The sequence below is a fragment of the Drosophila mauritiana genome, chromosome 3L (genome assembly GCF_004382145.1).
Source record: "Drosophila mauritiana strain mau12 chromosome 3L, ASM438214v1, whole genome shotgun sequence".
Lineage (NCBI taxonomy): Eukaryota > Metazoa > Arthropoda > Insecta > Diptera > Drosophilidae > Drosophila > Drosophila mauritiana.
The window spans coordinates 23,827,494-23,855,476 of NC_046669.1; the positions used below are offsets into that span (position 1 = coordinate 23,827,494).

Sequence of the window (27,983 nt, forward strand, 5' to 3'; positions counted from 1 at the left end):
CATTGTACCAATTAGATATGGGGTGTTTAAACAATAAAGGATTACTTGTTAAGTTCTGCCTTATAAGCAACAAACAATTTTTTTGAACACATGATATCATATAAGATTATATATCTTATTTTAAATAAGTCACCATTTAATCACATTAAAAGTTAAGAAATCGATGCCTATTTTAACACGATGCATTTTATATGCTCGTGTATTTATGGATCGTAAAACCTGTCGAACCTGGCAAATGATGAATGTTAGAATTTCTCGTTTTTAGATGAAGCTACGTGGAAACAGGCTATTATTAAACAGATCAGTGCCAACCATTATGAGGAAAGACCGTTTGGTCACTCTGCCTTTAAAGATAAAATTTACTTCTTAATTCTGCTTAAATATTTAAAAATGGGTGATTGGGCTAAAAAAGCTGAGGACCAGGAGGTTTCTAAGCTGGTATTTGCCTTTTAATCTAAATGTTTGTAAATATATTTAACCATTCGTTTTATTTAGGTCGACAAACTTAACCTAGACTCTAAATCTGGCGAAGAAACCGATTTCGATGTCGCTGAGTAAGTTTTACTATAAATATTACATCCACATGCATTACTGTGTTAATTTAGTATTTTATATCTTAATAAATGACATGGAAAAGATTATTATAATAATTTAAACGACAAATTCTGCGTGAACGTAATAAGTCCGTTTAAATTATTTGGTTTATCTTCTTTGTTTACTTATTTACTTTTACAAGCTCTCTAAGAGCGTTAATTTTACGACAGCGTACCGGCAAACCTAAACCAATGTCGGACTAATGTTTTTGTACCAGCCAAGCGCCAACAGAGAAATCTGACCATGCATGGAGTTACAAATTCAAAACATCTGGTTATTTACCAGCTCAATAAACAAACATCGATTCTATTGGTTTTTTAAAAACTAAAAAGTATCTTTTAAAACGACGGTTTTTGGCTACTGGCTATTTAAATCAATTAATCGATATTAAATATTTAAAAAAAAAACAAAATTGTGTGGGTGTGCATAATTCATTTAAATTATATTAAATATTAAAAGACAAACAATATAAAGTTCACATTTATTTTGAAAACTAGGTATTATACGCTGCGCGACATCAGATTAGCGCCCCCTGCATGGCTCCGTTTCTTATGTTCTGTATTTGGCCATGGCACGAAAATCTATCAATGCTATTGGTTTTTTTTCCTTCTCTCTTTGAGAGAAAAAATTTGGACACGTTCAGTTTAGCGTTCCCCAATGCAGTTTTGAATATCTTCAATAATTCGAAAGGTAGGACAACTCAATTTTTTATGCTGTTAAATTGAAAAGTTTGCTCTAATTTTGCAAAAAAAAATGCGAAGAGGAACGCTGTTATCCTTGCAGAAAAAATCCGAAATCATAGCTTTCTATAAATGCGGTCTGCCTTTTTTTTAAATTTTAGAAAAACCGGCAGACATCGCAAAACTATAGCCAATTTTATTAAAAACAAGTAAACTTGTGGAAAAAACTAAAAAGGTGACAATAACATTTTCTTTAACGCGGCAGATCGCAGCTCCATACGGCAAATACCTTACAATTCCCACTCCAAAATTCGAGAAAAAAGTGGTGAAAACCCGAGCAAATCGTTGATTCAAGGGATATTAAGAAAGCTAAACCTTTAAAACACGAAAAACTGGAAAAAAACCTCGTTGTGAAATAGAGCACGACTGAGTTTTGCTCGAGCTAATATGACCTGGTCTAGCGAGTGGCATTATATTGTATTTTCGGTGGAGAAAAAATTGATTTGGAGGAACCAGACGGCTATAGTCGATACTATCATGATTTGCGTAAAGAGGAGCTCATTTTCGATCGCTTTCACAGTCGGGTTGGAGGTGTCATGGTATGGGGCGCAGTATCCTATCCTGGCTCCTGTGAATTGCAGTTAACACCAAAAATGAACGCAAATGATTCTAATTGTGTATTAAAAACTGAATTTCCCCATTTTAAAAACGTTTTTGGAAATCTAGAATGGCAGTTTCAGAACGACAATGCCCCAATCCACACTGCACGTGCGGTAAAAACGTGGATTCAAAGCGAAAATGTAAAAGTCTTGGAAAGGCCACCATATTCCCAGGACCTTAATACAATAGAAAACATGCGGGCATGGTAAATAATATGTCAATCAATAGGAATCGATCACCGAAATAAAACTAGATTGGTCTACGATTTCTTTGGATTACCTACAAAAAATATATGATTTACTTCCCAGACGAATGTGTGAAGTCCTTGGAAACAAAGGAGGATCAACTCATTATTAATTATATATATATTAAAGAAAAAAATTATAATATATTAAAAAAAAAAAAAAAAATTAAATGGGTATATTAGATTTGTTAAAAAGTATGTAACACGTAGAAAGTTCCGATCATGTAAAGAATATATATAATTGATCAGGATCAATAGCGCAGTCGATCTGTCTATGTCCTTCTGTCTGTTCGTTCATATAAACGTCGAAACCTCAGGAATTATAAAAGCTAGAAAGTTGAGACTAAGCATACAGATTTAAGAGACATAAACGCAGCGCAAGTTTGTTGACCCATGTTGCCACGCCCACTCTAACGCCCTATAACAGCTTAAAACTGTCGCGCCCACATTTTTAAAAAATTGTATACTTTTTTTTTCATTATTTTATTAGTAGTGTAAATTTCTATCGATTTGCCAAAAAACGACCACTATGACGCCCTAAAGCCGCCAAACCGATCACGCCCACACTTTGGAACAATTTTTAAATTTTTTCTCATTTTATTCCCCAATATTTGTCGATTTCCCAGAAGAATGCGTGCGCATTCACACTAGCTGAGTAACGGGTATCTTATAGTCGGGGAACTCGACTATATCATTCTCTCTTGTTATACCTGTTACTCGTAGAGTAAAAGGGTATTCTAGAATCGTTGAAAAGTATGTTAACAGGCAGAATAAAGCGTTTCCGACAGTATAAAGTGTATATATTCTTGATCAGGATCAATAGCCGAGTCGATCTAGCCATGTCCCTCTGTCCGTATGAACGAGATCTCAGGAACTATAAAAGTAGAAGGTTGAGATGTTGCCACGACCACTCTAACGCCCAGAAACCACAGAAAACTTTCACGCCCACACTTTTGAAATATGTGTTGAAATTTGTACACATTTGTATTAGTCTTGCAAATTTTTATCGATTTGAAGGATTAAGAATATTGTGGATAACCTGGTCGATATTGAGTTTTTGTATTTGTATTGAATTTGTGTGATTTTAAATTCATATAAGGATTTCAGACTTTATTATGGATTTCCGGAATTTTATTCAGTTCAAAACTAATATTTTCTTCATAAATGTCCTCACATTGTGCAATAGTAATTAACGATATTAAGACTGTCTTGATGATAATATAAATAAAGGTGTCTTTCTGAAGTTCTCCATAGCTTGTAGTTCGGTGTTTGGGGTTTGAATTCTGCAATTAGTCTCTCTTCGAGGGTAGGCCAATCTTCGTGTCCGTCCAAGTTCCTTTCGATGGCTCCAAGTAGGATCCTCTGTTGTTGCACATCATTTGTTTGGTAGAGTGAAATCAAGTAGTCCACTCTGCTTATGAAGGTGTAGAGGGTGTAAATGTCATTATGTCTTTTAGCTGCCGACGGGCTTCGGCAAGGTTGTTATCGTTCAGCGGCGTGCGGCAATAATGTTTTGTATTTGTTTTTAGTGGTCTAGTTCCACTTCTACTTTTTGGGTTAGACAACTGAATTGGAATTATAATCAAAGTGAAAGGGTTTTTGTGTTGGGAATTATTTAAAAAAACTATTTTAATTAATTAATATTCCACTTTCACTTTTTGTGTTGGTTAACCGATTTGGAATTGTAATCCAAGTTGATGGGTGTTCACGTCTTTGCGTTGGGAAATTTTACGAGAAATGGATTATAAAATGCGCCAGTGAAATGCCCTTTTGCTTACATTATTTCTGGAGCGATATCGCCCGCTTGGGATATTGATACAGCTAGCGGATGTGGATTGTATACATTGCGTGAGATTTGCCACTCAGCATATACTCATTTCTGTTGAAAGTGCTGATATGTATGGCATCACCAGATAGCCGTAGTTTAAGGAACTGTTCAGCGATTCGTAGGGATTGAGACGACGGCTGCCATTCGTTTTGAACGGACGTCCAAAACCTGGAGAGAGCTTTGTCCAGTATGGAAGTCGTATTGTCACAATGTTGCTTTCTAAGTGGAAGGCCAAGAAACGTAACAACGAAGATAATTCTGGCCCAGAAAAGAAGCAGTTAAGAGTGCAGTCGCAGACCATGTGTCATGTGAAAGTTGGCCACAAATTCGACGAATGCCTCGCTCGAAAGGAAGGTACATTAAACACAAACGGAAGAGGTTACAGCGGAAGCGGGCTAAAAGATCGTTCGAACTTAAAATGTTTTAAATGCGACGAAATGGGACATATGGAGTCTGTATGTCCCAAAGGCAATAACAAATACATCGAAAAGCGTGCTGACGTATGCAAATGAATGAGCCCTTTCCATTCTTTTTCGATTCGGGAGCCGCATGTTCTTTGAAAAATTAAGTAACAAATTAGCTGGCAAGAGAATTAATAATATAGGTATTTTAAGAGGAATTGGTGACAATATAGATAAGAGCCACTTGCAAATACTATCAACAGTCCAAATGTCTCAATTTAATTTAGAAATTTTGTTTCATGTTGTAGTGGATACCTATTTAACGCTTTACATAATGATTGGCCAAGACATTTTAAAGCTTGGTTTCGGCAAATACACTAGAATAACAAGATGCGTAACGCTACGATTGGCACATAATTTTTTCGGCGTTGCTCTCGAATTGGAGGCTGGTGGCTCCAGGCTCTCGAATTTTTGTTTAAGAGCGAGAGAGCCGAGAGCTCTACAGCGAACAGCTCTTTTCTGCGCACACAATGACAACAGACAACTGTATGTGTGCACACGTATGCTCATGCATTGTAAATTTGACAAAATATGCCCTTCATTGTCATTAGGGTATTCAGCTGGCGGCGTGAGAAAAATTAATAAGGCAATGATTGTCAGGCACTTCGTGCCTGAAGATATGACTTTTGCAACAAACTGTTTTCATATTTTTATTAATTTTATAAATTTTTATGTTCCACTACGTTTCATTTAAATGATTTTTTTCTCAATGAAATGACTTCTTTTTGGAATATAAATGTTTAAAAATTACAGTGGTAAAATAATTTCCTTTGCATTGGCTTTAATTATTTAGTATATTTATTTGACTTAATAATATTGTATGTAAATGATCCAGTTTTATTATTTAATTATTTTATTATATTATATTTTATATATTTTATATTATATTATTAAAAAGTGCGCAATTTTGGGTTGGAAGAAAAGCGTGATAACTTTTTAGTTTTCCTTTTAATTTCTCTTAATCCGTTTGCTTAAAGTTCACTTTTCGCTGAGGTCCTCGATTTTATGAAATTTTCGCTATATAACCGAGTTTATATTCAATTAAAGTCGTTTTGTTTCAATAGTAAAGTAGTGAAAAACAAACTCAAAGGTCATATAAATATAGGACCACATTACAATTGCAATGCCCTCGCCGTGATGTTCCCTGGGTACCGATTATTACATATAATTAATTATTAACATAAATATTAATATGTAAACGGTATCTAATTCAAGCGCCGATATTAACAAACGAATATTAAAAAAAATATTCAATAACAAAAAAATTATAATAGTCAGGACGTGAATTTTTAAATATTATTTTATTTCATCGTATTGCGACGAAATTGCCCAATACTCCAAATATGTAAATTCGTTTCTTGGATCAGAATTGATTTCGGCCCGAAAATCGTCTTCTTGCACAAGTACGCACACATATACACGTTTTCGTCTATTGTTTTTACAACACAATACAATACAAGTAAGCAAATTCTATTTTTAAATTTCTTACGCTCTCAGCGTATGCAAGCGGACAGAGGGCAATTTTGACCGTCACCGAAGAAGTGCAAAACCAATGTATGGTCGTTATTGTTATTCTAGTCTTGTTGTTCTGTCTGTGGTTATAGGATGGTGTTTGGGGAAAATTATTGGGTGTCGTATGAAAGTGCCAAATTTCCAACCGGTCGTCAACGCGTAAAGTGTCTTTCTCATCCAAAAAGGTCAGTAGCGACGCCCTACAGCTTTAGCATATGACAATTTCCTTAGACTGCAACTAGTTCCATGTAAAATATCGGAAACCCAAAGCAGATGATTTCGATTACGGGAAATAAATTTAGGGACGTGTGTGAACCGGTGGAGTGAGCTCTCTGCCAAGCAACGAGAGAATCAATAGTTCTCTCTCTCAGACCGATCACACTGATGAGCAGTAAGAAATCAACCCCCGTGAGAATAGACGCGCATACATTTTGCAGCAAATAAATTACTAAATAAAGATTTTATAGAACTAAACAAAACTGAAAACTTCACTTCACTTAATAAAGCGGGTTAATACAGGACGTATCGAAATATTCGTTGCATGGCAGGGAATGATTTAACAAACTTGCAAATTTACATAGTAGCACCCTCTTTCAGAGCTTAATTAATGGTCGTTAAATAACACAATATGCCGGCCAGTATTTTGAAGCTTGTTTAAGAAATGGCGGATTATAAAACCAAGAGATTGCATCACATGATTAGGAGTTGCACCTCTGGAAAGTGTGTCAGAAGGATTTATGGAAGGATTAGAAGGATCAGAAGGATTATGGAATTCATAAGTTAAGGTAACAATAAAGCTGTCGAAAGCTCCAACTTCGGTACCGTTAATGTTTTTAAGAGAGCTACTCTAGACTTCGAGCACAGTAGATTACTACCCTCCTCGGACAATGTTAACGCAAGCTCCGTACGCTTCCATGCCGGCATCACAGAATACATGAACTTCTACGGCACTGTAATTGTAAATGTTTCACATTAATCAACACTCTGAGTGTATGTATATGCAATTGTTCCACAACAATCAACGTATCCGCACAAATAATTACAATTGTTTTATATTATTCGATACGTGTGCCTACCACTGTATGTATATGCAATTGTTCCACAACAATCAACGTATCCGCACAATTAATTACAATTCTTTTATATTATTCGATATATGTGCCTACCACTGTAGCCTGTGGGTGTAGTACTATTCTGGGAATGGTTAAATAGCTTACATTCACAAAATTGTTGCTGATGTTCATCCAACTCTAAAGGAAGACTTTTGTCCCAGTTCAGTTTAGCCTTCCAAAATTGCTGCACTAAAATCTTCCATTTAGCAACTGCAGATCCGATAAGACCAAGAGGGTAGAACGCTTACTAGGTTTTTCGGTTTTTTTATTTTTAAGGTTTTTTAGAGGCAGAGACAAGATCAAAAATATTAAATTATCCGTAGATGGATCCCATGCAAGACCAAGGGTCTTGATTATGTCACTCCCGCCATCAAACTGCAGAAACTTCTGCAAACAGAAAGTTGCCACCTGAAATTAAATCATCTATGTAGAAATCCTCTAGCAAAGCAAACGATCCGATGCGATAGTAGAGCCTTCATCTCGAGCAAGCTGGTCGGTTGCCCGCACTGACAAAAAGGAAGATTGCTCGGTTCCATAAGTGACTGTGTCCAACACTATTGGACTGGGAGCATGTAGTTTTAATTTCAGGATTAACGGCAGAAAATGCATTTGTTTGACTGCCAAACAAACCAAATAGAGTATTGGTAAAATGCAATTCAGTTGCTGGCTGCGAAGTTGGCCACAAAGTGTAACATAGTATGGTTCCTATTTCCACACACACGGCAGCATTGTTGAATGCACGGGCGTGTTGTTAGTTTGGGAGGACACAAACGTTTTTCTAAAGGTTCTAAAGGTTCTCTAGTTTCTGACAACGACTTTCCTAAAATCCATAGAATTCCTTTGCCGAAGGTATTTTATCCATAGACGTGGTGTCCTCCCAGCAACATCCAATCATTGCAGCAGCGTGCATATGGTGAGGCACTCTGCAATTTTCTGAGCCGTTCCTAACGATTCCAAAGCGCGCATGTGTGAGTTAACCTTGTCCGAAAACGCAGACAAATCTACTTTCTTGATGCTATGTATTTCCTTGATGTGACAGGAACACAAGATGCTTATGAGAATACCGTTTATTGCGTAAATCTAAAGCCACTGAATAGTTGGCCGATGAAATATCTAACGACTCAATGGCATCCAGTGCTGGTCCTTGCAGACAGGTTCTCAAGTATTGCAGCTTTTCAATGTTGGATAACTCAGGGTCTTTGTCTATATTTGTATAAAAAATCAACATGAAGGCCGCATACTTCGTGTATGGAACACGGGAACGTTTAGACGTGATGTAAGCTGTAGATGTGAGGCCATATAGAGCTGGTAGCTTGTTCATCTCTACTCTGTTAAAAAAGAGGTCGTAAAACTACATCTCAGCTTTACAGAAAATAGATTTCTTATTATTCGGACGCAATCTTTTTCGACAGACTGTGTATGTAAGCGATAAGTGCGCCAACTAAACGGATTGTCTGTATGTTTGTCCGAAGTTATGCGCGGTCAAACATCAAAGGAAAGAGGCAAAGTACGTGCAAAATAAGGGAATCGCCTGCTTAACAATTGTCGGTCTGCAAACCTTTATTCTGTAGGCAATAAACAGTGACTTCCTGTTATTATTGCACTTCAGGCTAGAAAATTTGTTTGACAGCTTAATATTCCAAATAAAACTCAGCCTTAATTTGAGAAAGGTAATAAATTTTATTTCATGCGAATTTGCGCTTAGAATAGCGGCCACAACAACAAAATTTATCAAGAAATAAAGAATGAGTACATAAAAAAGAACGCCGATGCCGGCTGATATGCATTGCTTAAAAAGAACCGAAAGAAAGCTTATAAAATGCATAGAATTAATATTGTTTAGTATTAAGTATTTATGAAATTCGACTGTTAAGAAGTCATAAGGAGTTGGCTGCTGTCGATATGCTCCCCCCGTTAGACTCGCTTTCAACAGAATCATCTAATGGCAGCAGACACAACTTTCTTACCGCTCTACAAATTATGCCGTATGCTGTCCTTAGCTCAGACAAAGTATATAAACAATATTTCAAAAGTGCGGGTGTGACCGTTTGTGGGCGTTGTAGTTGGCGTTACAACATAAAAAAAACAAACTGCATCTAGGTCTCTGAAATCTACATGCCTAATCTCATCTTTTTAGCTTTTAAAGTTTCTAAATTTCGAAGTTCATACAGATTTACGTACAGGTGGGCATGACGAATCCACCACTCAGCTAGTGATCCTGATGATATCGGTCGGAAACATTTTCTTTTACCTGTTTACTTTACGAGTAGCGAGTATAACTTGAACGATCGTACAATAACCACACAAAATTATTTATTTCAATTTTTCCCACGAAAAAAGATTGTATACTTAACTAAGAAATATCAAATTTTTTTATTTGCTAAGTGTTAACTTATTTGTATTCCCAAAATGAGTTCTGCGATAAGATATGGAAAGGCGAACGCGAATTTTCATAATTTTTCTAGGTTATTAATATTGGTGAATAAAATGAGAAAAAGTTTGTGGGCGTACGAGTGGGCGTGGCCAAAAGTATATGCAATATGATCTTTGGCAGATCGATAGAAATTTACAAGACAAATAAAAATAAATAAAAATTTTTAACTTTTATTTTTTCAGAGATCAAAGCATTCATAAATACTTAAAATACTTATTTTCTTTGATTTTTCAGTCCAGCTGAAACAAGTCTCCTCATAAAAATACTAGGAAAGGGGCTGGTGAACACAAAGTTATCTCTCGACATTCAACAAAAAAATCCGAATTCACCCTTACATTCCGTAAAAACATTTGAAGCTTTACACCTGTAAGTAAATGGATTAGCATATCTTTGCAAAAACTATTATGAAGCTAAAAAATATTTATTTAGAAAAGCATCTCTGTTAAAAGGAATTTACGCAATGGGGTTTAATACTCCATCAAAAATTCAAGAAACAGCGTTGCCAACTCTTCTTGCAGATCCACCACAAAATATGATAGCACAAAGCCAGTCTGGGACAGGCAAAACAGCGGCATTTGTATTGGCCATGCTTAGCCGAGTCAACGTTGCTTTAAATCATCCTCAGGTACTTAAATTCGTAAAAAAAATTTTAAATATTATATAGAGCTGTGTTCAATGAAATATCAAAGCGAGAAAATCTAAGAAATAGAACGGTATTTTTCCATGTCCCGTTTTGTGTTCGACTTTTTATTCCACTTATTTTCGTAAAATACAGAGGTGGTCAAAAGTATTTACACAACGAGCTTTTTTTTCAATTGTCAACTAATTGAAAAAAAAGCTCGTTGTGTAAATACTTTTGACCACCTCTGTAGAATGTGTGGATAGAAAAAAAAAGAAAGTCCCGTTAGTTTTTTATGTTATCCTTTTTTCTTTTCATTTTTGAGCAAATTCACAACTTTTTGGCTGTTCATTAAAATATCAGTGTCCCGAAATTATTAATATATTCTAAAAAAGTGTGTTTGGTTAAGTCAAATAAGCTTTGCTAAAACCTACCTTAACTGGCCAGTCTCCAAATGCCGTAATATCCTTTGGACTGATGTGTCAAAAATAGTGCTATTTGGTGGAACTGGTTCACTACAGTATATCTGACGACCTCCAAACACGGAGTACCACCAAAAACACCCACTGAAGACTTTCAATTAATGGACCCAAAATCCTGGTATGGGCTTGTTTATTAACAATGGTATGAGTCCATAACATATGATTTATGGTATTATAGACCAAAACGCATATGTAAATATACTTAGTGATGTCTTACTGTCATATGCTGAATGGAATATGCCCTTAAATGGACAATGCAATAGGATAAGCAAGAAGTATCGGCAAGTTGTGCAGGATGCACGGGAAAAAAAAAATTGCCCCCAAACGTTGCACGACCTGGTGGACTCCATGCCGCGTAGGAGTAAGACTGTGCTGGCTTACAAAGGCTGTCTAACCAAGTATTGAATACCAATTAACACATTAAAAATCAATACTAAGTTCTAAGCCATGTTGAATTTTGTTAATTTTTTTTTTATAGCACTGCTATTTCAGTGATCATCAGAATTTCTGAATATTATATTGTTTTAATCTATATTTTCGAAATTATTGAAGGAATTAAAGTGAAACATTTCTTGAATTGTATAAAATTAAATACCTTATGATACTATAAAAAAAATGTGCCCGTAAATCATAGAAATTTTTATCTTAAACAATTCTTGCTATTTTTATGAACACAGCTGTATATTAAATTATATTAAATCATAATATATTATTATATATATTGTTGAGAATATTAATATTACTGGAATCGATGAATGCCCTCTTTTAAATTACGTTTGGCAACCCCTGACTAGAACTTCGCTTTTTGTGTAATCGATTTGTGAGCCGTAATCCGTAGTCAAATGAAGTTATAATACATGTACTCTATATCAAATAAAGATTCTTATATTTCCTAATGAATTGACCTCGAACAGGTTATGGGCCCAGGAAACGTGTAAAAAGAGTGCGTGTGAAATTGTATAATTCGTCAGTAGAATATTCTGGAGTTTCTGGACACGCATGTACATATATGTAAATTAAGAAGATTATGATGGAAGGGGGACTACCCTTCTTAACTGCTGGCCTAGGGACTCAGTCAGTTTTATTTTAATAAAAGAATAACGGTTATTGCCGGAGTTGTTCTCATAGGAGCTTGTGCTCTTTATTCAATGAGGCTTCGAAACGAACTGAAATATAAAATGATTCTTAAAGCTAACAAAAGAATCGCAGCGGCTACACAAATATGCTGTGATTGCCGTCTGCGCACAAGTTTCCGGCCCAATGCCGGGTCAGCACTTTTGACGTTTTTATATCATATTTCGCACACTGAGCCAACTGTTCTAGTACGTTGGCTTGTGTTAACTACTCCCCCTTCAAGATTCCGGCCGTCCTCGGTTGGTCCTAACTCAGCGATCATCCCGTTTAGTTGGATTGCAGATCTACGCGCTCCGATGAACCGTAGACAGGTGATGCCGATACAAATCATTGCACAACAAATCGCTGCTGCGATGAGTATTATGCGAAGTGAATAATTAGTATCAATTTCTCCCCCGAACTCTTGAAGGTGAAGGTAGGGGAGACTCAGAATATCTCTGTTGGCGGTGATATTCAATGATGGGGAACTCGCTACCCCTGGAGCTCTTGTTTGGGCCTTGTCGTGATTTATGAAGGTGGTGGCGTTTATCACGACACGATCGTTGAAGGTGATGAGATGTGTGCCACGTAGGTAGACTTCTGTTCCGTTGTCCACCGTGACCCTGGCTGGCCGGTCATTGATGATGATGATTCCCTCACCCACGCGGGTAAGCGGGTGTAGGTCGCTTGGTTGCGACTCACAATGCGCTAGGACGCCTGCGTGTAGTTCCCTGGCGCATGAGCTTTCCGTTGATAGTTGGCAAAAGGTAGCCCCCGGTGTTGGGGTGCAATCTTTGATTGTATGGACCTCCTCTCCACACTTTGCCACCATGTTGTCAGTTATCCGAAGCATAACTCCTTTGCAAGTAACCGGGAAAATAGTGACCTTCTTACAAGATAATTTTATTTTGGGAAATTTAATAATAAAGTGTATCATGTTAGAGGATTGTAGTATTTTAACGGACGATGCGGACATAAGATCCCCTATGGGGGTATCTGTGGGGTCTTTCAGCCAAACTGATTTTAAGTCTGCATGATCTAGGATATTTGGACTGACAATATTGATTTTCGCCAGTGTTACAGCCAACATTAAATTCTGTAACTCCATCATTAGTATTCTATTCCTAGCCAGCAGTGTCTCGTATAAATGGCCGGTGTCAATTTGGATATTTTTATGAGTTTGTAGGATTTGATTTACAGTTGTTGTTAATTGGTTAATTCGATCTTGTATTCTAGTATTAATTCTGATTTGCCTATTGTTTGATTGTGTCAACTGCCACTCTGTGAATCTAATTCTTTCTAAATCGCCGGCATCCGGCGTCCCCGCTACTACCTTTAGCATTGAGCCTAGAAAATCTAAACTCCTTGCGATTCTATAGTGGACTTGCAACGAATCCAGCGTATCTCGAAGGTGCGAGATATCCACTTCTAGCAATCTCCTCATATGAGACTGTGGAAACATCTCGTTCATGCTGCTTGTTTCTTCTATTATGCGTATGTATTCCGAAAGATTTGCCGAGTGGGTCACATACGCGAGCTCCTCCCACACCAGGATCTCTCCATCTATGATGGGGATATACCTTGTCTGTGAGTAGTTATAATGATGTGCGCTGACACCAATGCCAGTGAGAGGAGGATGAAAACTCTGCACCTGTGGAAATGTATTCTTTTAGTCGCTTTTTCTTGTTCGCTGAGGTTTATCCCATTACCAATTACTTTTATCCTAAAACTAAAACATCGCGCCTTTGGCAACGGACTTAATGTCTACTAAATGGAAATTTGCCAAATGGCTGGTGATAATAAAAAATTTAAAATTAAGCGAGAGAGTCATTTTAAGTTGTCCTTGTGGACCACCCTCCCTTCAATGAGGACCGTGGTCCCCATGTCTGCTTGTATGGTTTTTTCCTCACACGAGGGAGTGAGTTTATTGCCAAGCCTTCTGTTAGTTTTGACCAAAACCTTTTCGCCCACTTCGAAGACTTTGTTTTGTCGAGAAGCATTCTCCCTAGACCTTAGCGCGTCCTTGACCCTCTTAATTTTGTCAGCAATCCGTTCTTGTGTGTCGTCCGTGTATTCTTGTATTACGTCGACTGGCCTCTTATCGGTGACCGAATGGATTGATTTGTTATATCTGGCAGTGGCTACCAAGATTATTTCCACGGTATCACTTAAGCCCTTGTCAATTTTTAGGCACCTGGCGAGCTCCAGCAGAGTGCTGTGAAAACGCTCCACTTGCCCGTTTGATACACTGTGAAGGGGTGGCGCATTGGTGATGCTGACGCCGAAATGGTTGTCTAGCATGGCCGTGATCGTGTGCGATTTTAACGATGGTTCGTTGTCGCAGTAAATCACTTTGGCTTTTGGGAAGAAATTCATAACCTGTAACAAGGCCGGTTTCAAATCCTCAATTGTTCTTGACGGCACGTGCTGTACGACGGCGAATTTCGAAAACTTGTCAATGCAAGTGAGAAAATATTTTTTATCCGTCGAGAAAATGTCTATGTGTAGCATTACGCCCCTGGGGACTATTGTATCCGCAAGGTCATTGAGTAATGACTCCCTATCGGTGAAGTTGATCGAATGTCTTTTCTTGTCTTTAAAGAGAACGAAAGAGCGTTTCAGCGGAAAGCGGGCCTCTTCAAGAACTAGTTGGTTCTGGAAGCAGTTTAGGGGCTTATCCGTTGTTTCTATGGTGTGAGTGAGGGAAATCTCACTGTGAATGGTCGCAACGCATGATTCTGCGTCCTGTTCTTCTATGGCATTAATTTGCTGCCTAGATCGGGCATCAGCAACTAAATTTTCTTTTCCCGGTTTATAGACTACCTTCGCACCCGTTTCCTCGATGCGACCCTTCCACCTTTTAATTTTCGCGTTAGGGTTAGAATCTGATACCGAGAATGACAATGGCTGATGATCGGTGAAGATAGTTATATCTTTCACCGCATATAAATAGTGTCTCAGCTTGGCCAACGCCCAAACGATGGCTAATAATTCCCTTTCGTTTGTGGCGTAGTTCATTTCCCTATCCTTCAATGTCCTCGAGATCATTGTAATAGGACGGTTCTCTTGTGAAAGAACTGCGCCAATATCGTAGGCTGAAGCATCCGTCGTTAGATGGAATGACTTCTTGTAATCCGGGTATCTAAGCATAACATCTTCGGATGCCAAAATGTTCCGCAGTTTTTCAAAAGAATTTTTTTGCGCCTCATCGAATTGTACTTGGATGTGTCGCGACCTATGTCTGCTTACACTTCCATTTTCGCCCTTTAAGATATCGGAAATAGGCCTTGCTATGGCCGCAAAGTCCTTAATGAAGCGTCTGTAATAGCTCGCGAGACCTAGGAACGACCTAACCTCAAATACTGTTTTTGGTTCAGGGAACTCTTTTGTGGCCCTGAAATTCTCTGGGTCGGTGGTAGTGCCATCGCTGGTGACTATAAAGCCGAGAAAGTTAACGCTTTTTTTTAAAAAAACTTGACTTTTTCACTGAGACTCTCATATTTGCATCGCTTATGGTTTTTAAAACCCAATCCACGTGCTTGACATGAGCATTCTCATTTTTTTCGATGTAATCATCGTCGACGTAGACATAGCAAGTCTTGCCGATTTGTTCTCTGAGAATGTCATCAATGGCTCTCTGGAAGATGCTGGCAGCATTTCTCAAGCCAAAGGGAAGTCTCTTGAATTCGTACTTTCCTCCGTTTACGGAGAAGGAAGTTTTTTCGCGGTCATTTTCCGCTAAGACGATCTGGTGATACCCGGACTTGAGGTCCAGTGTCGTAAAGAATTTGGCCTTGCCCAAGTTGCCCAGTATCATGGAGATATCTGGCATCGGGTATTTGTCTGGGATAGTTCTTTCGTTTAGTTTACGAAAGTCTATGACCAATCGTCTATTTTGATTGCCGGCCTCGTCGGTTCCTTTTTTATCAACCACCCATATTGGGTTGTTATAAGGAGACACCGACTTCTGAATTATGCCATTTTTAAGCAGGTCTTGGATTTCGTTGTTGACGAAATCTGCTGCCCCCATTGGGTATGGATATAATTTTGCGTAAATGGGCTCTTCACTAGTCGTCCTTATCGTGGCCACTACCGATGTGTTATATGGCAGGGCCTCGTTGGGATCTGCGAAGGCGTCTTTTCGGCTCCTTAACATCCCCAGAAATGCCTTCTTCGCCAAGGGTGGTGCATCTGTGCACTCCACGTTAGTGAAGTTGACGTCGGTGCATTTATGGAATGAAATCTTCTCAACTTCCTAACCCCACTTGAGTTGGGCGGAAGCAAGGCAAAGTGATGCACCGGCCTGTGTTAACAGATCGGCCCCGATTATCCCGTCGAATGTTGTAAGGTCTGGTAGAATGAAAAAGGTCGCTTTTAAATCAAAAATTGAGACGAAGCATTATTTTGTAACGGTGGTGGTGCCGTGGATTGAGTGAATTTTGAATGGGGAGTTCACCGGGCGGATATTCTTTAGCTCTTTGCGAGGTCGGATGAAATTTTTTGACGCGCCGGTGTCTAAAAGGAAATTCATTGGTACCCCCGCTACTCGTCGTCTGATGACGGGTAACAGGGATTTTCCCCTAAAAAATTGACGTAGTCAGAATAATACTCGGCAATGGCATCGTCGTCTATTTTCGATGCCGCTTTAGAGGCGGCGGCGGCATATGCTCCTGTGTTTTCTTCCGCATTCTGCATAATGAAGTTAATTTTTTGTTGTTTCCTCTCAGCGCCTGTGCGCTCAGAGGTGGCTGGTCTTCTGTTCTGGTAGGCATTTGCCTGGGTCGGCTGCAGCAATTTAGAAAATGATGGATCGACCTCCATAGGCTCTGGTGTGCCGTTGCCTTTGTAATTTTTTGCACTTTGCGGGTCGGCGTGCACCTGTGCCTTATGCTGCCTACTAAAATATGGGTTTTTGGTGTTATAATGTTGTAGGTCACGGTGGTCGTACCTGTCAAGTTGACGACCCTGCGTTTTTGCAGCAGGTTTGCGATCTTTGTCTTCTTGACTTTTTGCAAAACTGGCTGCAAAAACGTACCTCTCGTGGTTAGATTCCACTTCTTGTGCTAAGGCCAAAGCTGACGACATGTCTTTTTGCCTTGCCGCGAATAGCACATCAGTGAGGTTACGTTTAAGTCCCGAGATGAAAATACGCAAGGCGTCCTCTCGGAACTTTTCGAACAATATTTTTGCCACCGATGTCTCGTGGGACATATGAGCTTTATCTGTGAGTAGGGTGAGTTTTTTCTCGACCTCATCATAATATTGTAACAGGGTCATGTTGTTCCCCTGTCTTAAAGTATTCATGTCCTGTTCAATGACATCCATTGGACGCTTGTCACTGTAAGTGAAATCGAGCCGTTTTATAATAGCATCGAAATTCAGTACAGTGCCAAACGAGAATAAAACGTTATTGGCCGCGCCCCTAAATTTGTTCCTAATAATTGTCACTGCCTCGTAATGGCGAGAGGTGCCGTTGAAATCTTTGAATATGCGATACGCAGCAATCGCCGCTTGTCGCCACGAAACATACGATTCCTGTGATCCCGAGAATTCAGGCAAATATTTAACGGCATCTAAAGTCATGCTACATGGGGAATTATTAGTTATGTCTATGGGCTCGTATGTTCTAATAACGGGGGCCACTGCTGAGGTGGACGCGACATGTGTTGTTGCCAACTGGCTGGCCAGCTCTTGAATTTTCTGACGCATTTCATTTCGCGCGAGTTCATTTCTGGCAGCTTCGTCCGCCAAAGTATTGGCCACAATTGCCTGTATTACAGCTTTGAGCTGTTCTGGGTCGATCGCCATTTCAGGGGGATTCGCGGTTACGTATCTTAGAGGGGAAGCTTGATTTTCGTTATCAGACTCTGAGTCTGTGGAGTACGGTTTACTATTTCTATACCGTGAGAATGTGGGCTGCATGAGCAGTCCAATTCACTTGGGTATGCAAAAGCTGCCTGTGTGGATAGCAGTTGACCAAAGACAAACAAAAGAAAAAAAAAAAATAAAGACAAAGACTGCAGCGTCGAATGTCGCGCTTACATCGAACGGAAACAAAAAACAACAATAACAAATGAACGTATGCGCTGTTATGAAGAATAATTATATTATTTTTTTTATTCCCATTGACACGAGACCATGCTTCAGTGTACCTGCTGGTTATTAATTTATTTTATTACTATATTTTGTACTTTTTTTTTTAAAATTTACGTTTCTGTGCAGACTTAAAATGCATTTAGCATCGGTTCCCACTCACATAATTTTTTTCTGGTGTATGTGTGTTTGTTTGATCACTAATTCCCTTCACTTTTCCCGCGCCGATGTAAATTTCGTAAATTTCTCGCTGTGTGGGCGGTTTTGGTGATGGTGGTGGTGGTGGGTGGTGTTTCCTACCACTAGTTGAGCGCCAATTAAGAAGATTATGATGGAAGGGGGACTACCCTTCTTAACTGCTGGCCTAGGGACTCAGTCAGTTTTATTTTAATAAAATAATAACGGCTATTGCCGGAGTTGTTCTCATATGAGCTTGTGCTCTTTATTTAATGAGGCTTCGAAACGAACTGAAATATAAAATGATTCTTAAAGCTAACAAAAGAATCGCAGCGGCCACACAAATATGCTGTGATTGCCGTCTGCGCACAAGTTTCCGGCCCAATGCCGGGTCAGCACTTTTGACGTTTCATATCATATTTCGCACACTGAGCCAAGTGTTCTAGTACGTTGGCTTGTGTTAACTTGTATATGTATGTATTGATAGACTCGGTGTGTGAAAAACACGTGTTTTTAGCAAATCTTGTGAAAGTGAATAGTTCGTGCGCGATTATTCTGGACTTTCTGGACAAGTGATGATCAAAATGAATTCGGGTATGTTCGCCATAGAAAAGCTAGACGATGACAATTATAGTGCATGGGCTATTCAAATGACAAGCGTCATTTGGAAAAATGGAAAAATGGCACAATCGCTTCGATGACTTGAATTACACAAGTTTAGAAAGGATGGCTAGAAATGGCATGGTGTTCGGCTTTGATGCAAACATGAGTTTTCATATAAAAGAACATGTCTGTGAAACGTGTGCAAAATGTAAGATTTGCGGAAAGAAATTCGGTAAAAGATCAAAGATTAGGTCTGCGGACATTCTTGCCCTTGCGCACTGACATGCTAATGAATAAGCCCTCCATTGGCGGTGCACGGTATTTTGCGACGTTTATAGACGATAAAACGCGCTATGGGTCTGTATGCTTCTTAAAGACAAGAGACAAAATACTTGAAAAATTTAAGGAGAATAAAGTATTTGTCGAGACAACGGTTGGTCGCAAAGGGTTGCGCTCAACGTTTTTGCATTAATTACAATAAAACGTTTTCTCCTGTTGCACGTTATTCATCAATAAGGTTGGTGATAGTCCTGTTGAGTACAAAATGTACATGCATCAGAGCTGACAGATGTGGTATATATGAAGCAACCGGAAGGGTTTGTGGATAAGAGCTATTCTGAGCGCGGTCTCAAACGAGAAGTTGGAGGTGCTTCAAAGATTTGGCTTTGTTCCTTGCGTTAGTGAAGCTTGCATATATACACGAAAGGTTGGAAATAACTTCACTATTATTGTCGTATACGTTGACGACCTAATAGTGGCGAGTTCGAACAAACAAGAACTGAACAACGTGAAGGCGCTTGTATCTGGCGCATTCGATGTGGTCGATGGCGACGTTCTCAAACATTTCCTGGGTATGGAAATCGAGCGCGATGGTGAACTTGGCACTCTCCAATTGGCCACAAACAGTTTATTGTAAGGCCAACGCGTTACCATTGGGGACAGGCTTTCAAGTAAAATGTAATGAAGAAAGCTGCCAACGTGTCAACCAAAAGGCGCATCAGTAATTGATCAGCTCCCTGATGTAACACAACCAGATATCCTACTTTTCGTAACGAAGCTTGCACAACGAAATGTCGACCCGCACATGGAGCATGAAGTGGGTGCCAAACGAATATTGCGATATTTGAAGCGCACCAAAGAGCTGACGTTGCACTACCAAAGCAATGGTCAGCCCATCCATGGTTATGACGACGCGGACTGGGCTGGATCGGAAGTCCTTTAGTGGCTGGTCCTTCTTCGCTGCAGGTGCTGCATTTACTTGGGGTCCAAGAAGCAATCGGTCGTGGCACTGAGTATTACGGAGGTTTTCGTCAGCAGCTAAAGAAGCGGTGTATATTATGAAACTTGTTGGTGAAATGGGCTTCGGCAATGTCCCGGCAGTGTAGATATACAGCGACAACCAGAGTGCACTGAGCCTTGCAAAGAACTACAAATTTCATATCATCATACAAGAGATTTGTACAAGAATAAGAAAATTGAAATCGAGTATGTACTAACGGAAAATATGATTTCAGATGTGCTAACTAAAAACTTGTGTAAGGTTAAACATTTTAAATTTGTTGGTATGATGGGAATGCATTGAATATGTTTATTTTTTGTTTTAGTTTGTAAAGTTAGACATACAGCTTTCAGAAAGAGTGTTGAGAATATTAATATTACTGGCAACGCTGCATGTCCCCTTTTAAATAACGTCATGGAAACCCTGACTAGAACTTCGCTTTTCGTGTAATCGATTTGTGAGCCGTAATCCGTAGTCGAATGAAGTTATAATACATATAATAAAGATTCTTACATAACCTAATAAATTGACCTCGATCATATATATATTAATTATATTATATTATTATATATATTTTTTATTATATATACAATTATTCTACTCGTTTATTTGAATATTTAAACGTAGGATTGCTTTCATTGTTTTGGATTCGGTTCTGCTATCTTAAATCCGCGTTCCGGTCGTTCTTCTAGTCCAAATCCAAAGTGACCGTATCTTCTCTTTCTTAAAATCTACCTAATTCAATGCGATAGAAATCTTGTCGATAACATTATATATCTACATATATCACAATAAGGCGGCACATAAAAATGGGATGTTTACATTTGGGCAATCTGTCTCTTGATTGATTTTTAGTTTTATTGATTGGTTTAAGCGTAGCAGCCTCAAGGATTTTCTTATATGGGAACGGTCTTTCATAATGGTCAATATAAAAGCGCGGCTTACTCTATATGGGTCACGATACTTGGGTGCACACTTCTTACAATGCCCTGCAGTTACATCAGCATTGCGAATATCAACAAAATTATCATTACGGGCCAGTGACTGACGCATATTTTCATTCGCTTCGTCCCTTACCATATCCAGATATCGCGGTTTTTCTTGACTAAATTTTTCTTCCAAATATTCGGTGAGCTGACAGCGTTGCTCGCATCCAATTAACAATGTAATAGGGGCCTCTTCTGTGCTACACTGCATTTAGTTGTATTCTACACGGTAAAGCAACCTATAACAATCGGCTTGATTCAGGTGCTCTGACATCTTTCCCAAAATAGGTTTTAGACCACGGTTCACACACTCAACTTGCCCATTTGCCTGAGAGGCCGCTGGGTCTACCATGATATCAACATTATTTCGGAAATTATTCTACGAGGCCGCCTATAGTATTCGGAATATTTTCCAACGATCAATTTACTTCTTTAGTACTGCTGACAGAATATTGACAGAATATAATTTAACTTTGTGAACGTATTGCATCAATGATCACCAACATGTGATTGTAGAATGCATGAAATGTCTTAATTATATCTTCTTGCTATCGAATTGGAACACACATATACGCAGTTTCCCCTTATTTTTCTATCTTACACTATCCCATCTAACAACACAAAATTTTCAACTTCACCATCTTTCACTCCTCTCACACTGGACGTATGGTATTTCCTGATCTCTTATCTGTTCGGTCAATATCATGAGGGGATGCACCTACAACCTCAACCTCCGGGGAAAATGTAACGGATTTAACACGTTTTTTAGAATTACAAAGTGCATAACGTTTCCTAGGTTAAGAAGGTCTCGTAGTTCCTTAGGGTTCAGAAAGTCCGCAGGGCTTTAGTAGTGCAGGAGGATTATAAAACCACAAGACTTAACGGGGCCACGAGGTTCGATAGGGCCACTAAGTTGAAAAGGTAGAACATCTCTTGACGGAATCGGACACGGATTATAAATCCATTCTACTTTTTAAGTAAATCTTTCCAATTCAAGAGACCAACGGGCAATACGAAAATGTATAGCCTTTTTTTTCAGGGTTTAAAGGAACTGTAGTCGGTAAATATCAAACAAAGCTTAGGTTCCGGTTATATTTGGAAACGACACAGAACATAAATGATTGCCAAGGTCTCCAGTTCAAAACTATGACAACGAGATTTCGCGGATATCCGGCTGTCGCTGCAATAAAATAGCCCGAAATACATGGCAACTCGCATCCGTATGCAATTCGATTTCAGAATGATGATTAACTGCAAGAATGCTTACTTTTCGGGACCCGACAAGGGAAATGGCTCCCCTTTTCTAAGAAGGTCAGTTAACGGCTTTGCCACACTCGAAAAGTTTGGAACGAACTTTCTTAAATAATAAAATAAACCTAGACAGGAATGTAAAGTTTTGCTATTAATTGGTTCCGGATATTGTTTTATAGTAGTAAATGTGTGAACACTAACATCATAATCAAGGTACTCTATTCGTTTGTGCAGTCCCAGTCCCTTGTTAAAGTTTTGCAACATAATGGGCCAAAACTCAAAATATTTAAGTTTGTTTCTTAGATCAAAATTGGTTTTGGCCCGAAAATCGTCCTCTAGCATAAGTACGCACACTTATACACATTCACGTTTATTTTTTTACTTACAAAAGCAAGCACATTCTATTTTTAGATTTCTAACTTTCTCAATTTTAAGCGAGCGAAGAGAGGGCGATTTTGACCGTCACTAAAAAAGTAGCTGCACAGTGCAAACCCAATGAATACCCGTTAAGCATCCTGTTATTCTAGTGTCTTTGTTTATACATAAATACATACATTAATGATTTGTAAAATCATGTAAAAAATGTATATTTGTACTCACAATTTTAAATTGAAAAAGAACAGAGACACTGCGTCAAATTATAAGCAATCGCTTTTTATTGCCGCTAACATGTAAGTTAACAAACAATCAAGTTCATATTCTTTTAGCAACTAAGTAGCTTCAGATAAACGATGCTGACGCACCCCATGATCCCGTTCTCTGCCCTGAGAACGTTCGGCGTTGGGAAGCCGGCGCTTCCCATTTGTAGTGTTGCGCTGCGCCGAGAGTAAAGCTGAGTAATGCTCTACAAAGGACAGAAAGACCTCTGGACCAGAAAACTGCAAAGGTGTCATTTTTTGCCACTCGACTCACACCGAACTATTTTGTGTGCGGGTGCTACCCGCCACGCACATCGCGGGTATCACTTACAAACACACAGTATACATCTGCACATGCAGACAAGCCACCCGGTTGTGTGCGCACCCGAATCAATACGGTACTCTGCGTCGCGGGCGCCGATCACACTCGGCACTCATAACGCTCATAAAGGATAGAGAAGACAAACAGTCAGAAAAAGACAATGCCTAAAAAGGGATGAGTGACAAAAACACTTATGGGTTTACTGTTAGAGAGATATATATTTCCATGTTATGTTCCACAATGTCGCGAAACATGTTCCAATTTGTTTTGTGGTTAAATAAAGGGGAGTCATTGTTGTTTTCTTCTAGCCCACCATGTAATGTAATTAATATTGGGGAATGGTCGGAAGAGAGGTCTAGGCATGATTTTATTGTTAGGTTCTCGCATGTTATGTTTCTTGTAATGCAGAAGTCAATTAAATCTGGTAGTTTATTTGTGTCAGTTGGTCAGTACTCCTGTGTTTAGAACACGGCTATTGTACACACTATACACTTGTGCGTACACTTATTGAGTTCAATTCGGGTGTTTGAATCTAACTGACTCGCTGCTGCGAGGGCTTCGCCTTTTATTCATTCTTACATAGGTTCTTATCATCTAATTATATAATGCAGTGCTCGTAAGACACCGCAGTCTGCGTTGGTAAATGCAGCTGAGTTTTATTCTTAAATCTATGTTTGAGGCCTCCCGCGTGGTCATGTCACTTGACACTCCGGCAATAGGCCGCAGCAATCGTAATCATCTGTAGTTTCCACTTATGCTGTCCCGTGACATGTTTATTGCAGCCCATAAATAGAACATATGTATAGTTTGCCTACTTATGTCTAAACACATATTTAGACAGCTATTATTGTTTCTTATTGCTTCATACAGTTGACGTCCCTTTGCAGTGGTAAGTCTGGACCGCCAAGTTAAGTATTTGGCATTATAGTCACCTCCTGCCAAGTACCGATTTCCCAGTGATCTTAGAAAATTGAGGTATTGGTCTTTTGTATTTTTAAATTAAGTTTGCCATAAGCTGCAGATATATTTATTGGACCCGTTGTGTCTGAGGTCGATATAGCCTGTATGTAGTCCTTTTTGAATCCATCGAGCTCAATGCACTTGATGCTTTTTTTAATTATTACTGCAGTACCACCATGAACCTTACCGAAAATAGTACAGTTAGGTATGTTTATATAAGTCTTCTCAGTTGAGTGTGTTTCAGAAATGAGCATGACGTTAATTCGCTTTTCATTTAAGAATGTTTTTAGTTCAAGTATATGTCGTGCAAGTCCGTTAGCATTCCAGATGGCGATTGTTAGATGTTTATTTGTCAAGTTTGGATAATAAAAGCGTGAAAATGTTCATCATATTTGTCATTTGGCCTATTAATTGTTTCATCATTTGTTTAAGTTCGTCAAAATCATTTTGTGCAGTTTGGCTTAATTGCGTTGAAGCAGGCTGTATATCAGGTACAATAGTAGGTTGAGTTGTTGAGTTGGTTTGATGGCTAGTTACTTGGTTATTATTTAAAATTTCGGCATAGGATATAGCTGGCGTCTTTAAGCATACTACGTAAAAAGAAAGAAAAAAAAACATGTGAAAAAAACACAATTCATTGTTTGGCCACGTGATGGTTGTGAAATTCGGTTTGGCTAAATTTTTGTTGCATACCCCTTTTAAGGAAATAAATATTGCATACCTTTAATTGCCTAGCTCAAAAAAAAAGACTGACGAGATTAATTTCGTTGCATACCCGATAAAAATCTATTATATTACATACCTTTTCCTGCCATATTTAATAAGGTTACTGTGAATGCTGAGGTTAAGTGTGACTTACCACTTACAACAGACATAATCAAGTCCGTACCAGAGTTCTGTGGCACGCAAGATGAGTATGTGGCCTGGAGGCAATCGGAAATATACGCCTACGACCTATTCAAGCCCTATAATGGCAGTAGTGCTGTGCTACCAAGCTGTATATATCCTACGAAACAAAATTCGAGGCGAAGCTGGAGCTTTACTCGTATCTCACAATACTTGCCGTCTGCCTGGCTCTGGCCAGAGAGGCGGAAGCCTCTCTCAATAATGTTGTCCAAGATACTCCTAAGGCAAAAGACCCCAAGCTGGAGTATGAGAAGGCATCAAAGGCTGCAGTCGAAGATATCGACAATGACAATGAGTACGCTCCAAGCGATGACTCACTGAATTTTTTAGAATTTAAGATGTTTATTGACACCGGCGCGGCAAAGGAGCTAAAGAATGTAAAACCGGTCCGTTCTCGATGAGCTCAATACATGGCTCCACCGAAATCAAGCAGAAGTGCTATATGAAGGTTTTCAAGCACACCTGTCCATTCTTCCTATTGAATTCGCTCAAATCGTTCGACGCTATTATAGGCTTAAACCTGTTAACTCAGGCCGGAGCCAAGTTGAACCTAGCTGAGGACTCTCTGGAGTATCAGGGCGTTTGTGAAAAACTTCGCTATTTCAGTGTAAACTTCAATGACGTGAATGACATTGTGGTACCTGCCTCCGTTAAAAAGAAGTTCAAGGACACAATTTTGGGGAGGAAAAAGGTTTTCTCTACTTCAAATGAAGCTCTCCCCCTTTCAACACCGCGGTCTCTGCCCTAAAAGAAGTCGTTAGCCCTGACGTTGTATACGCGATTCATTGCGATTTGCCCACTCTAACACGACCTCATTACGCATTTCCTGGCTAACCAATTCCGTCACTGCAAGAATGTCGTGTCAGATATACAAATTTTCTAAATTTGCAATAGTGCAACCAGTGGTGTCCAGAACAATAGTGGACATCACAGCAGCCATGCTGCAGATTATTAACTTTGTAACGAACTGATTTTCTTATTTCGCTCGCTACGGATTGCAGCGGCTAGCTCAGAGAGTTTGTGCGTTCGTCCCACCAAATTTATGATTTGTGTGATTGCCCGACCAAGGAAAAGCAATGGGTTCTTAATAAAGCCGTTTATTCTACTGTTTCATATATTAGATCTTCGGAGATCTCACTACTCCTGCGGCGTTTCTCCTGCAACGCCTTGCCTCCGTGGTACTGCTTGTTCCTTGACGAGGACGACGAGTCGGCCCGCCGGGACTAGGATGTTATGGGGCAGGGTGTATCGTCCTAGGGCGAGGCAACGCTCGTCCTGGGACCACCTTTGCCGACCACTGACTCCACTGACCCTTATGGACACGCCAAGTTCTTGCCTTCCCTTCTGAAGGTCCATCTGCCGGCCCGAACGGATGTAGGATGTTATGGGGCAGGGTGTATCGTCCACGGGCGAGGCAACGCTCGGCCTGGGACCACCTTTGCTGGCCACTGACTTCACTGATCCTTACGACACGCCAGATTCTCCTCCTCCACTCCCAGGATCTCCACTTGCTTGTGGTGATCGTCCTTCCGCGTCCTTCGGGCTTCTTGCCGCCCGATGCTTGCACTGCTCCTTTCCTTCTGACCGCGCGTTCACACTTCCGAAGTCCTTCTGTTAACACTCCGACGCTCCGCCTTCTTCCGTACGCGATCTCGCTGTCTCACAAACTATCTCCTCTCCTCCGCCTTCAGACCCCGTTCCGACTGCGCGCTGACCGCGCGACTCGCGCCGGTACTCTCCTCGACTATCCTCGCGCACGTACTCCTCGCGTGTTGAGACTGACTGCCCGAGCTGCACTTGCGCCGTCGCTTTATAGGGGGGATCCCGTTATTTCCCCTTTCGAGCACGGCCCGCTCGGGTACAAGGTCCAACAGTTGTACCGTTAGTTCACGGTGCGTCCTCTTTGTGCACGCACCGTTACCGGTCGACCTCTGTGCCCTTGGTCAACTCGAGTCCAAGGTCCAGATCGGTACCGTTAGTTCACGGTGCGTCTTCATTGTGCCTGTCCGACATCCGCACCGTTACCGTTCGACCCCTGTGCCCTTGGCCCGCTCGAGTCCAAGACCTAACGGGGTACCGTTAATTCACGGGCTCTCCGCTTTGCCCTGGCCGCCTTGTATCGCGGCTGTTGCTAGGCCACTCCCCTACACGAGATTTGTGGGGAGTTTTAAGACTCCTCACAACTTTTTTCCCAATATCAAAACGGTATATTGCGACAACGAACCCGCATTCAACTCAGAAACTGTCACCTCAATGCTCAAGAACAGCTTCGACATTGACATAGTGAATGCGCCCCCACTCCACAGCTCGACCAATGGCCAAGTTGAACGGTTCCACAGCACATTGGCAGAAATTGCCAGATGTCTTAAGCTAGACAAAAAGACCAATGACACAATAGAACTAATCCTGAGGGCAACGGTAGAATATATCAAAACCATGCACTCGGTTACTCGTGGGATGCCAAAATTATGAAAAAAATATCGAAAAATGTTTCGAAAATGTGAGCGTGGCAGTTTTGTGCGGATTTAGGGCGTTATAGTGGGCGCGGCAAAAATCGATAGAAATTTACAAGACTTGCGCCGCGTCTTTGTCTCTAGATTATTTATGCTGAGAGCAAGACCTAATCGGATTGATCCTGATCAATAATATATATACTTTACTTTCAACGAATCTAGTATACCTTTTTATTCTACAACTAACGGGTATAATATCTTTTGGAAATGATGAATTTAGGCTTGATGTATGTTCTAAAATAGTCATTCAGTAATGTAAATTTGCTTGTAAAAATGGTATTTGTAGCATATAAACAAACTTTGTAAAACCAAAAACTATGCAAAATTGCACTTTCTCCGCTCGCGTAAAATTGAGAACGCTAGAAATCTATAAAGAGAATGTGCTTGGTTGTGTAAGTAAAAAATAAACGTTAATGTGTATAAGTGCGCGTACTTATGCTAGAGGACGATTTTCGGGCCAAAACCAATTTTGATCTAAGAAACAAACTTTCATATTTTGAGTTTTTGCTCAGTTTG

The 27,983-nt window shown here is 39.7% G+C and overlaps 1 protein-coding gene across 3 annotated transcripts in view; it reads left to right on the forward strand.

The window, feature by feature from the left end:
• Window positions 1-326: 326 nt before the first annotated feature.
• The window catches only part of LOC117141377 (DEAD-box helicase Dbp80), a 63,052-nt gene continuing 35,395 nt past the window's right edge, over window positions 327-27,983 (forward strand). For 2 of the 3 annotated variants that reach the window (XM_033304787.1, XM_033304786.1), the window contains exons 1-4: window positions 327-438; window positions 496-554; window positions 9,760-9,891; window positions 9,955-10,150. In XM_033304787.1, coding sequence (XP_033160678.1) covers window positions 391-438; window positions 496-554; window positions 9,760-9,891; window positions 9,955-10,150 — 435 coding nt within the window. In that variant the 5' untranslated portion in view covers window positions 327-390. The remainder of the gene's footprint in view (window positions 439-495; window positions 555-9,759; window positions 9,892-9,954; window positions 10,151-27,983) is intronic. The other variant, XM_033304785.1, reaches the window with a different exon arrangement.